The following is a 13,111-nucleotide window of genomic DNA, read 5'->3' on the forward strand; positions in this document are numbered from 1 at the left end:
AGTTTTTATATTTATAAATAAGATTAATTTGGGGTTGATTTATTCCTTTTTAAGTAGGGCGGTGGTTTCTTGTTTATTTAAATGTAATGTCGTTTATAAAAGTGGTACAAAGCATATGGAAAGAAATGTAAATGATGAATAATATGTAGTATTTTAAAAGAAAGGTTAAAAGTGGCATGTTTTTTTTAATTGTGATGTATCGTAGGTTATTTTTGTAGGTTTTTTTTCGCAGTTTCGGCGTATCGTGAGATAATCGTTATCGTAAGCCATGTGTCGCGTATCGTATCGATCGTGAGGTACCCAGAGGTTCCCACCCCTATGTATAACTGGAGAAAATAACGCTAAACCTAACCCTATAATGGCCGATGACAGGTTGCCGTTGCCTACAAAAAAAAAGACCTGGAGTTGTGTTTGTTTCATTCATGTTTGAGTAATATGTATGTATGTCTCCGCTGCTGCATTTTTGCAAGTATCTTCACTCAACTTCACTTCCTTTGTGAAAGTCTGTCGTAAAACTGTATTAAGGTCCACTTTGTTTTCATTAAACTACAGACTGTAAATTAAGAATGGAGTAATTACAGCCTGATTCTTCTAGAAGCCAAAAGGAAATGGGTGCAGGCTCCGGAAGTCCCATATGCTGTAATGGACTCTGCACTGGAACTTCATTTCCTCTAAGTCATTATTAAACACAGCCTTGTTTGTTTCATAGACTGTAAGATTAAGAATGGATTTATTGTTATAACCATAAGGAAATGGCGGCTCCGGAAGTTCCTGGCTCCTCTGGACGTTACATTGAAACGTTTTGGCCTCTTTAAGTCATTATTGAACACTGACTTGTCATTCTGACCTCTGTGGGTTGGCCTGCACATGCACAACAGCCTATAGGGCTCTTTTATAGGGCTCTTCTATAGGCTCTTCTATAGGCTCTTCTATAGGCTCTTCTATAGGCTCTTCTATAGGGCTCTTCTATAGGCTCTTCTATAGGGCTCTTCTATAGGGCTCTTCTATAGGCTCTTCTATAGGGCTCTTCTATAGGGCTCTTCTATAGGGCTCTTCTATAGGGCTCTTCTATAGGCTCCTCTATAGGGCTCTTCTATAGGGCTCTTCTATAGGGCTCTTCTATAGGGCTCTTCTATAGGCTCCTCTATAGGGCTCTTCTATAGGGCTCTTCTATAGGGCTCTTCTATAGGGCTCTTCTATAGGGCTCCTCTATAGGGCTCTTCTATAGGGCTCTTCTATAGGCTCCTCTATAGGGCTCTTCTATAGGGCTCTTCTATAGGCTCTTCTATAGGGCTCTTCTAGGCTCTTCTTCCAGTGTCTGCGTACATTGGTGTATGAATGAGAGTATGAATGGGTGAGTGGATCCTTGCTGTAAAGCGCTTTGAGTGCCTAATGTAGGTGGAAAAGCGCTATATAAGTTGAGACCATTTACCATTTACCATTCTATAGGGCTCTTCTAGTGTCCGGGTACTTTCAGTATGCCACAGATGTGCACACTGAGGTGCGTAAAAGCTGTTGTGCGGTTGGATGTTCCATTTTGTCGGAACTATAGCTTCAATCTTGCAAACGGAGTAAGTTCATGATCAGAATCGACGTCTGCAGATCTAAACAAATTGTGTGGATTACGTTATAAAGTTTAACATAACTGTGCCGGACACGTCAGGCTCCAAATTCTACAATTTACTTTGCTTCAAACATAAAATAAATTGTTAATCAAATGTTTATGTCATGACATGCGTTAGCTAAATCATGCTTTAGCTAAATCTAAAGCAGAATAAACTAGAAAGAACATTGCCTACGAGCTTCTAAAACAAGGGTAGGCAAGTTTTCTTAATGGAGGGCCAATTTTTTTCATTGTAAAAAGACCGAGGGTGAAGTCGCCAGTTTTAGGCCAAAGTGAAGCACTACACTGCAAAAATTACCATCTTAAATTAGATAAATGACTTGAAAATTGCTTGAATAAAGTTTTTTTATGTTGAATTTGAGCTTGTTGGCCTAATCTAAGATAAAGATACTAATACCAATGGAACAAGCATAAAACCCACTTTGAAATCAGACAAATTAACTTTTACTTTGATTTGTTTTTCACTTGAAATTATACAATATAATCTGAGTTAAGAGAACAATGACTTGTTCCATTGGCGATGAGATGTTTTATCTGATCTAAGACCAGACCAAATCTACTCAAACTTAAGATTGAATCTCTTAATTCAAGTAAGTTTCTGTCATTCCATCATTTTTTATTTTTTTTTCCCAGTGCACTTTCTACAAATACCAGAGTTGTACATGGTATGACCATAGACTGTAGAAAATAATGGACGTCTTATGCTCACTCCTCCCCGTTTACCAGAATGACCACGGCCGTGGGGCAATTCATGGCGGATTTACAGACTCCCCCTCCCCAGCTCTGACGAAGCATGTTCCTAAAAAGGACATACGGGCGGGATTTTCACCGTAGACTCGGCCCTTGCGTGACGTGTAGCTCGCGCTGCTCCAATGCTAACAGTCCGAGCCTCATTAAATACGAGATTTCAAAAAATCATATTACGAAAACCAGCCTGGTTTCATATATTGTTATTAACCCAGCGTTATCTCAGGAGGAAGATCTAGCCTAGTCTAGCGTTGAAACAATTGAAACCAGGCTTTAAAGTAGTTTTTAACGTGTCTAAAGTCCAATGCTTTTCAATGGGGGCCTAACGGCGATATGGAGGTACTGCAGCAACGGCGGAGCAATGGCGGCCCCCACGTTTGTGGTCAAAAAGCAGGGCAGCCAGCGGCCATTGGGTATGACCTAATTGGGTGTATTGACAGTATTTCTCCCATTTAACCTTAAAAATGTTAAAGTACTTTCTGATTTGTGTCATTATGTTTCTCAAAATCACCTCGAGGGCCAGAGGTTCTGCGCTGGAGGGCCGGATTTGGCCCCCGGGCCTGACGTTGCCTACCCCTGTTCTAAAAAAAATTCTCGTGAACGTTACATTTAACTTAGATCATGATTATCCCGAAAGGCAAAACATAAATGTGTGAAATTCAGAGCTAAGTTCAGTGTTAATTTTGACAACATATTTTATTTTAGTCTTAGTCTTTTGACTAAAATGCAATGTCATTTTAATCAAGATTTTGTCGAAAAAATCTTTTCAATTTTAGTCTAGTTTTAGTCGACTAAAATTGCATGTCAATTTTGTCGCCTAAATTTAAGACGAATTTAGTCGACTTTGCATTGATAATATTCATTATAATCATATTTAATCTTGTTCCTCTGCTTCATGTTTCTGCTCCACATGAACAAAGCTCAGAGCTGATCCTTTGACAGAGAATTTACATGATCTGAGGCTCTTTCAGACGGTCAATAGAAGTTTGGATGATTTTAGTCTCTCCTTTTCATTTTTATTTAGTCTTATTTTAGTCGACTAAAATATCTGGACATTTTAGTCACAGTTTTAGTCTCATGTAAAACTTTTAATTTAGTTTTAGTCCAATTTTAGTCGTCAAAAATATCACTTTGACTAAAATTAAGACTAAATATTTTAGTCGACGAAATTAACACTGGCTAAGTTAAGATGGATTATTGAAGCCTACTCGGCGACCTCTGTTTGTACAAACATTCATCGAGACCAATTAAGTCTGTTTATATCTGACTTTTGCTTCAATAGGCTGGTTATCATCACAATCACAATCCGACAATTATTCATCCTAATAAATCCTCTCAAACAAACACCCAATATCAGCGATGAAGCGAGAGATTTTAACTGTCTATGGTTTGTCTTAACACTTGTAACACCATCATTATTTTCCCCTTTAGCCATTTTTATTTTCATTATTTATTATTATTCTAAATAATGGAGCTGGTGCCAAAAACCCAGCCATATAGCTAGCATGAACAAGCTTCAGTTAGCCTGTGCTGAAACCTCACTTAGTTCATTCTTATTTACAGTTCATGCTTGAAACATTGACTCACTTCCCCCCCTGCTGGTTAGTGCTGTTACTGCGCCTTTGTGAACGCAATCCAGACCAAAGACTGACGTGGATTAACCAGTCAGACCAACAAGTTTGAACACGGCCATAGTAATTCAGATCATTTTAGCGGCATGTGTGATCAGCTTCAAGACACAAACATTCACGGAAACTCTGAGCTTTTTAAACACGTTTGGTGAAGCCTGTTCAGCACGGAGAGAAATATGTAACATTTCGATAGTTTTACAAAAGGACCTGAGCAGAAGAAGCTCAGAGAGGAAAAGGCGGAAGCGAGACATTACCGTGAAAAGGGTATTGACGTTTTAACTACATTTTGCACTAAAAGTTTTTCAGTCATGTTGCTTCACAGAGCACACATTTAGGCTTTAATACTTGAGAGGAAAGTGACAAGTAAAGATTTAAATCCATTTCCGAGCACGTTTGTAGAGCCTCAAACTACAGACAATTCACATGTTTGATTTGAGTGTAATAGAAAAAAGAAAAGTCAAAGAAAGTCGACATTTGTTTTATTGTGTTCACTTGCTATCGGCGTTTTAAGCAGTTTATGGACTAACAAAAAGCAAATGATACATTAATTCCAGGGGGAGGACATGGTTAAGATCGGACTCTAGGTTCGAGCACAGGCAGCGTGGAGTGTGAATAACATCCAGTAGTGACTCATTATTAGTTCAGTGACGGCCCAGAAAACGTGGGCCTGTATGGGGTTAGCACTTCAGGACAGAGCGAGCCTCATCTTCAGCGCTCTCCTCCCGCCCTCATGTCACGGGCTCCTGCGAAACCACCAGCAGAAAGAGGCCACGTTAAATACTGAGGACACGTGTGGCTTTTGTCAAGACAACACACGGAAACACAGACATGCACTGTGGAAAAACAAACATTAGTGTTGTTCCCTATAGTCTTTAGAGCAACAATTGTACAAGATCCTCCTGACTGTTCCATTACATGCAGAGACTGTGAAATTAAGAATGGACCTAGGAACTCATGCCCCCAGAGCAGTGGTTCTTTTGGAGCCGCGACAATTCATACACAAGGCAATTCAAAAAGCTTCACAGTTAAAGCAGAAGAAAAACAAATACAATCAATAAAAACATCAACCTAAAATTAATCAATTACAGTAAGAGGCAAGAGTGTAGATAAAATACTTTCTGTTATACGCATTTTTAAGTCTTGTTTAGATTCGCTCTGTCTTGAGCATTATTTCACTCTGTCTTGACACTATTTTTAAGTCTTGTTTGGATTCGCTCTGTCTTGAGAACTATTTTAAGTCTTGTTTGGATTCGCTCTGTCTTGAAACTATTTTAAGTCTTGTTTGGAATCGCTCTGTCTTGAGCCTTATTTCACTCTGTCTTGAGCACTATTTTAAGTCTTGTTTGGACTCGCTCTGTCTTGAGAACTATTTTTAAGTCTTGTTTTGACTCTCTCTGTCTTGAGCACTATTTCACTCTGTCTTGAGCACTATTTTGAAAGTCTTGTTTGGATTCGCTCTGTCTTGAAAGTATTTTAAGTCTTGTTTGGATTCGCTCTGTCTTGAAACTATTTTAAGTCTTGTTTTGACTCGCTCTGTCTTGAGCATTATTTCACTCTGTCTTGAGCACTATTTTGAAAGTCTTGTTTGGATTCACTCTGTCTTGAAAGTATTTTAAGTCTTGTTTTGACTCGCTCTGTCTTGAGCACTATTTCACTCTGTCTTGAGCACTATTTTGAAAGTCTTGTTTGGATTCGCTCTGTCTTGAGAACTATTTTAAGTCTTGTTTGGATTCGCTCTGTCTTGAGAACTATTTTAAGTCTTGTTTTGACTCGCTCTGTCTTGAGAACTATTTTAAGTCTTGTTTTGACTCGCTCTGTCTTGACACTATTTTTAAGTCTCATAACAGGTAAAGGGGTTCGTGACCCCCCCGCCCAGGTCACACAGTGAAAAATAGGAACATTAGCCTACATAATTCTTAAAAAACAAAGAAAATAAACAAATGGCTGAAATAAAATTCATGAAACTACGAACAAATAATGGCACTCGGGTAAAATAGCAAACACATGCTGCAATAAAACATTAGATTATTTGCTAATGAAAATATGTATATGTTATTTAAATGATCTCGCGACCCCCCAAATTTGTCTCGCGACCCCCAGGTTGAGAAGCACTGCCCTAGAGGCCACAAGCGCCACTGCAGGTGTCGTAGCATGGGATATTGTACATCCAATTACACAATGGAGATCATTTGTTTCACTCAAACTTGGCTGTAAATACTGTTTAAGTGGCGCTAGCCCGCAGTTAGCTTTGCTCGTTAGCCTGTTAGCTTCTTCTTCGTGATTCCATTAGTGTGTATTGGTGACTCCAACCTCGAGGCAGGTAAAGTTGCAATTGTGGATTTCTGGCCAGAGACACCAGGGGGAGACCAACATTAACACTTGTATTACCCCCCAGAGGGACTACGGAAAGGTTTATTAAGGTAAACAAGTTACGTAGTTCTTCTTTAATGTGGCCAAATCGTTCCTGAAACCATAAGGAAATGGCGTCTGGCTACTTTCTTTATTTGATCAGGGTCAATGCACAAACAACATTAGTCTAAGAGAGAAGAGATGTCATGTGCCAGCTTGTAGCAAAAATGCTAATTTCCACCCGCAGTCCCAGTTTGATATATACTTACAAAAGTTCATAAAATATATACAGAATAATACATAGAAGCTCACATCATAAAAGCACTTTCTACTTCACTCACTCCTAGTAATTTCATCCTTTTACTATTTTAAATTTTGCCCTAATCTAGGTTATGGAGCTGGTCAAACTGTTAGCATGAACGTGCTTCAGTTAGCCTGTGCTAAACGCTATGTTTTTCTCTCTTCTCTAGCTTCCTGAGATAAAATCAAGGTTTCAGAATGTGTTTTAATAAAGCACATTTCCAACAAAAAACTCCTAATTTCTGCAAGTATATATTACAAGACAAAAATAAGTGGGAACAGCAGATAACACTCTAAAATCATCAGATATCCAGTTTATCAGAGGGAAAAGTTGGCTTGACCATTAGTTGTTTTTTAGTGATCCACAAGGGAAATAAATAAATAAAATGAATTGGCAATGTTTACAAGTGTAAAGATTTCAAAAGAGGATAATGTAAATGTACAGTTTGTACAAAAGATGGATTTCATTTACTACATATATATATAATGCAGTGTAAAGTCACAATATGTGGGCCTGATTGTTCTACAAAGAGACGCATTTGTGAACAGTTCAGTCAACATTATCGAGTGTATTGACAGTAAGTACTTTCTGATTTGTGTCGTTATGTTTCTCAAAATCACCTCGAAGGCCAGAGGTTCTGCGCTGGAACATTACGTTTAACTTAGATCATGATTATTTCCCAAAAGGCGAAACTTAAATGTGTGAAATTCAGAGCCAAGTTCAGATGGATTATTGAAGCCACAAAGTCACAATATGTGGGCCTGATTTTTCTACAAAGAGACGCATTTGTGAACAATTCAGTCAACATTATCGAGCCCTGCTTTGATCGGGACAAGACGATTAACTTGGATTTTCCGCCTTTGCCCCAAAAAGTTTGCAAACCACTGCCATATAAATGACTTCATGAGATCTCACTTCAGAGGATGATGATATAAAATACGCACATCTTTGCTCGTGTGCTGCTCGTGGTGGATTCCATTGGACGAATACGCTCCATGCACCTGCAGAAGAACACAGTCACTTCAGTCCCAGGCGTTAATAACAGTAACAATGAGACTCGGCAGCTGAAGAACAGACAGCAAACGTTGAGGTGGATAGAAAAGGCTCTTACTTGAGTCTTGTCCGGCTTCTTGCACATGGCTTGCACCAGCAGGTCGACGCTCTGGTTGTGCTCCAGGGCGTTCCTCAAGGCGTCCTCGGTGCTGTGCAGCCGCTGCCTCAGGCGGGTCATCTCAGAGTCCAGGGCGGAGGGCTCCAACATGGAGTAACGGCGGTGATCGGGCGACGAGCGCTCCTGACCCTGACACACGACCACAAACGGCTTCATCAGCAACTTCCACCCCCTTTGACTCGTCTCTAAAACTAACTCTCTAAAGCATAAGCACAGGTTTTCATCTATTGATTCAATCGTTTGTCTCAACATTGGACACTTTGCAGGTGAATTAGTTCGATCTATCGCCCAGCCCTATGACTAAAGCTACAAAAACACAGCAAAAACACGACAAAAAACGTGATGTGACAAAAAAACACGATGTTGACGTTTTGTAGGTCTTAGCTTTTGCCTGCAGAGTGTTTTATTTTAAAAACAAGTAAAGAAAGTAGACTTTGCACGATGTGTCTCCTCATGAAGCGTTTCTCACCAGAAGGAGCAGTTTCTCCCGCAGACTCTTGATGTCGTCCTGGAGGTTCTGCTCCTGGACCTTCCACTCGGCTTTGCAGACGTCTCGCTCCTCTCTGGACGGCCGGTGCGACTCCAGCAGCAGAACGCGCAGCTCGTTCAGGCTCCTGGAAGAAGAAAAGACCAATGAGACGCGTGAGGGTCTTTTACAGAAGCTGCATCTCTGACATGAGTTTATATCAGTGTTTTAGCCTCTTAACTCCCGCCTGAACCGAGAGCATTTTCTCTAGTTTAGCTTTACCCAAATCCTGTAGGCCAGTGTAACACCTCATTTGAAAGCTAAGATCTACAAAACTCATCTAAATGGATCTTTTTCCTCACGTCATCAGATTTTTTCCCCATCTTTTTTGAGGGGTTTTCAACTCATTTTGTAGCTTTTTTGTCATTTTTTTTTAATCAATTTTTTTTTTCATTTTTTTCTCACATTTTTGTCACATTTATTGTAATTTTTTAAATATTTCTTGTGTCATTTTTTGTCATTTTTGTCACATTTTTTGTCACATTTTTGGTCGTTTTTTTGGTCATTTTTTGGCATCTTTTGTCACATTTTTGTCACATTTATTGTCATTTTTGGGTCACATTTTTTGTCTTTTTTTTGTCACATTTTCTGTCACATTTTTGTAAATTTCTTTTGTCTTTTTTAATCATTTTTTGTCTTTTTTTTCACATTTTTGGTCATTTTTTTGGTCATTTTTTTCACATTTTTTGTCTTTTTTGTCATTTTTTGTCAATTTCTTGTAATTTTTTGTCACATTTTTTGTCATTTTTGTGTCACATTTTTGTCACATTTTTTGTCATTTTTTTGTCATTTTTTTGTCACTTTTTTTGTCACTTTTTTGTCATTTTTGTCACATTTTTGTCACATTTTTGTCATTTTTTTGGCACATTTTTTGGCACATTTTTTGTCACATTTTTTGTCATTTTTTGTCACATTTTTGTCATTTTTTAGTCACTTTTTTGTCAAGGTTTTCTCACTTTTTTGACACATTTCCATCATTGTTTTCATCTCAGTTCTGTTGCTATTTTCTCACCTTTTTTCCAGAAGCTTTTGGATTGGGGTAAAGCCAAACTGGAGAAAATGTGCCCGGTTCAGGCGGGAGTTAAGGGGTTATTACAAGTAATAGTAAGAACAGACCTCTCTTTCTTCAGCAGGTCCTGGCTGATGCTGACCAGCTGCCCAGATGCATCGTGGGATTTCTTGCTCATCGACTCCAGCTCGGCCTCGATGCGCTTCTTCTCCTTCAGCAGCAGCTCCACTTTCTTCTCTCCTGAATGCACTTTTCCCTCCAGAGCTGCACAAAACACCAGCGACAGTTACTTTTGATTTCACGATTAAAAAAACATTTGTTAAATCAAGACGTGAAAGTTACCAGTAGTTTGTGATTTAAGGGCTTCGACCTGTGAGACCAGGGCCGAAACTTCCTTCTCTCGTTTTAGCAGCTTTTCTGTGGTTTCTGCAACAAATAAAATAAAGATTTTAAAAACCATGTAAATGAGAATGTCAAAAAAACTCACAGAAAATGATAAATTATTGACTCAATGTTAAATAGGGCTGTTTGAACGTATGATTCTTACACTCAAAGAGTATAAAAAAGAATAATCAAGCAAAAAAAAAAAAAACATTCATGAAACTGACTTTGCATTGTGTGCGGGTGGTGCTCAGTTACATGTACTTCAGTAACTTTTTGATGTAATTGTATTTCTTAGAGTAGTTTTGCCACATGGTACTTTTTACTTCTACTTCAGTGATATTTTAATGTATCTAAAAAAGTAAAGTATCTTTACTCTTACTTGAGAAAAAACAATCATTACTCGTTCCACTGTGAGTAAATCTTTTAGCGGCAAAAGCTTCATGTGACTCATGTGACTGTAGGTTATGTTTCATGTACTTTATACTTCATAATAATATTGCGATAAATTTGCCATTTCCTCTGGAAATACTAGGATTCTACGTCATTTCATGTTTTGTTTTCTCATCATTTATGTCAACACTGAATCGTGAATCAGACTTTTACGCTGCAACAGTTCCGCAAGTGGCATTTTACCCAGGTACTCTAATTTGTATTTTGCCATTTAATTTTTTGCAAGGATTTTTGATCTGTCGGTTTTACCGGATAGAAGAACACAGTGAAAGAGGCGCTTCACTATGGAGGATTAAAGAGTCACATTAGATTGTCGAAATCTATTTTGTAAAATAACTAATAATATAATGGTTTCCTAGTCAACTTAGTAGGGCAGGGCAATATGGCCTAAAATCTATATCACGATATAAAAAAGAAATATCACAATAATGATGTATTTCACGATATAATTGACAATGGACAAATTAGTTCGAAAATCCAAGCCCTAATTGATTCAGTGATATTTTATTTAAAAATAATTAATGGCATACTAATTTCCTCCCAAGCAGTTTACATCCTTCATTTCATTTTACTTTTTAAGCACCTGTCCCCGTGTTCTACAGTCAGTGTTTATGCTAATCTGACAGAGCTGAGCGCAACATCAATTATATCCTGTCCAAAAAATCATCGATCTTAAAAAAATTACGATATAAAAAAATTAAATCGCAATATGATATGGCCCTCCTGGAACCGCCACCTTAACGTGGTGGAGGGGTTTGAGCACTCGAATGATCCTGGAGCTCTGTTGTCGGGGGCTTCATGCCCCTGGTAGGGTCTCCCATGGCAAACAGGTCCTCGGTGACGGGTCAGATCAAGAGCGGTTCAGAAGCCTCTTATGAGAGTCCAACAGGCCTGGTTAGAACCATGAGGCCGTCCTTCTGTGGACCCACCACCTGCAGGGGGCGCCATAAGGGGCTGGTGCAATGTGATTTGGGCAACTCCAACATCTGCCCCCACAACCCGGCAACGGAGAAGTGGAAGAAAATGGATGGATGGATCCGATATGGCCCACCGCTATGATATAGTATTGATTGTTATTGTTATTGAAGAAGCCAAAAAGCATGTGTTGACAGGAGCCCCGGACTTGGTTTGGTGACATCACTTCCCATGATTTAAATGTGGCTCAAGTCGTGTGGTTTTAATATTATAAGATTGATTCAACTTGGATGACTGAGAATCTACATTGTTAAGCATAAACATCCAGAATGAAGTCAATACCTTTAATGTTCTCTTTCAGCTTCGCCTTTTCGTCTGAAATCTCGTGGTCTTCAATCACCTGCCGCGACAACAGAGGGTTGGGACATGTATGTAGTGTGTAGAGTGTTATATGTGTGTGATATAGTACAGTATAATAAAGTGTGTGTAGTGAATAGTACAGTATAACAGAGTATGTGTAGTGTATAATATATCAGAGTAAGTGTAGTGTACAGTATAACAAAGTAAGTGTAGTGTACAGTATAACAGTGTAGTGTGTAGTATGTGCTGAGCGTCCCCTCACGTTGGCGTCCTGCTGGGCACAGTTCTGCGTCTGCAGCGCCTGCAGCTGATTGGCCGTGACTCTAAGCTCCTCCTCCAGCCGCCGCACAGCGTCGTCGGGCGCGAGCTGCTTCTCCTTCAGCTCCAGCTCCAGCCGCTGGATGGTGTCCAAGCTCTGGCTCTGGACCTGCTGCAGGGCCTCGAACTCCGCGCTCCTGTGGTCCAGCTGGGTCTTCAGCTCAGATTCACCTTTGGAGGAACCGGACATGAACATCAAAATAATGTGGTGATTCTTCTGAACGGAAAAAGCATCTTTTTCAGGGCCAGGTATTCCGTTTTATCAGCTCATAACTTAACCCCTTAACTCCCACCTGAACCGAGCACATTTTCTCCAGTTTGGCTTTACCCCAGTCTAAAAGCCTCTGGGAAAAAGCTGTGAAAATAGCAACAAAACTGAGACGAAAACAATGATGGAAATGTGACAAAAAAGTGAGAAAACATTGACAAAAAAGGGACGAAAAATTAATGAAAAAGTGGCAAAAATGTCCCAAAAAATAACAAAAATGTGATAAAATGTGACAATTATATGACAAAAATGTGATAAAAATTGGACCAAAAAATGACAAAAAATTGACAAAAAAAATTGACAAAAAAATTTGCAAAAATGTTAAAAAATGACAATAAAATTATAAAAAATGTGACAAAAAATGACAAAAAAGTGATAAAAATTTGACCAAAAAAATGACAAAAAATGACAAAGAAATTACAAAAAAATTACAAAAATGTGATAAAAAATTGACGAAAAAATGAAAGAAATGTGACAAAAAATGACAAAAAATTGATCAAAAATTGACAAAAATGTGACAAAAAATGTGACAAAAAAGGACAAAAAAATGACAAAAAAATGACAAAAAAATGACAAAGAAAACACAAAAAATGACTAAAATGTGTTAAAAAATTGACGAAAAAATTAAAAAAATGTGACAAAAAAATGAAAATAAGTTACAAAAATGAGTTGAATGCCCAACAAAAAAATGATGGAAAAAAAATCTGATGACGTGACGAAAAAGATCCTCTCGGTTCAGGCGGGAGTTAAGAGGTTAAAACTGGCCAAGATTATGACATTATTAAGTTCACACCTCCCTGCTTCTCCTCCTGCAGCTCCTCCAGCCTCTGCTGAGTCGTCTGCAGCTTCTCCTGAGCCTCGTCCAGAGCCTGTTTCCAGCCTTTCAGGGAGAAAACGCACAACATTTACAAATGTGCAAAATAACATATGAATATTAACACATTTTAGTTGTAAAGTTTCACGCCACGAGGTATTGGAGGACCAGGGCTTTTTTACTAAAAGCTTGACATCTCTAGTTTCTGACACACCGAGGCATCAGGTCTCCTTTAACCTCTTAA

At 38.7% G+C, this 13,111-nt stretch overlaps 1 protein-coding gene across 2 annotated transcripts in view; it reads right to left on the reverse strand.

Annotated features, from left to right (window-relative positions):
- Nucleotides 1-13,111, reverse strand: part of clip2 (CAP-GLY domain containing linker protein 2) — a 317,314-nt gene that overhangs the window by 280,883 nt on the left and 23,320 nt on the right. Inside the window, exons 11-19 of one of the 2 annotated variants that reach the window (XM_079565589.1) lie at nucleotides 12,847-12,933; nucleotides 11,730-11,956; nucleotides 11,450-11,507; nucleotides 9,701-9,784; nucleotides 9,466-9,622; nucleotides 8,293-8,437; nucleotides 7,764-7,952; nucleotides 7,597-7,653; nucleotides 4,411-4,745 (exon numbers count right to left, since the gene is read on the reverse strand). In XM_079565589.1, coding sequence (XP_079421715.1) covers nucleotides 4,731-4,745; nucleotides 7,597-7,653; nucleotides 7,764-7,952; nucleotides 8,293-8,437; nucleotides 9,466-9,622; nucleotides 9,701-9,784; nucleotides 11,450-11,507; nucleotides 11,730-11,956; nucleotides 12,847-12,933 — 1,019 coding nt within the window. In that variant the 3' untranslated portion in view covers nucleotides 4,411-4,730. Of the gene's footprint in view, nucleotides 1-4,410; nucleotides 4,746-7,596; nucleotides 7,654-7,763; nucleotides 7,953-8,292; nucleotides 8,438-9,465; nucleotides 9,623-9,700; nucleotides 9,785-11,449; nucleotides 11,508-11,729; nucleotides 11,957-12,846; nucleotides 12,934-13,111 lie in introns of those variants that run through there. The other variant, XM_079565590.1, reaches the window with a different exon arrangement.

Source organism: Gobius niger, assembly GCF_951799975.1.
Source record: "Gobius niger genome assembly, chromosome: 11".
Classification (NCBI taxonomy): Eukaryota; Metazoa; Chordata; class Actinopteri; order Gobiiformes; family Gobiidae; genus Gobius; species Gobius niger.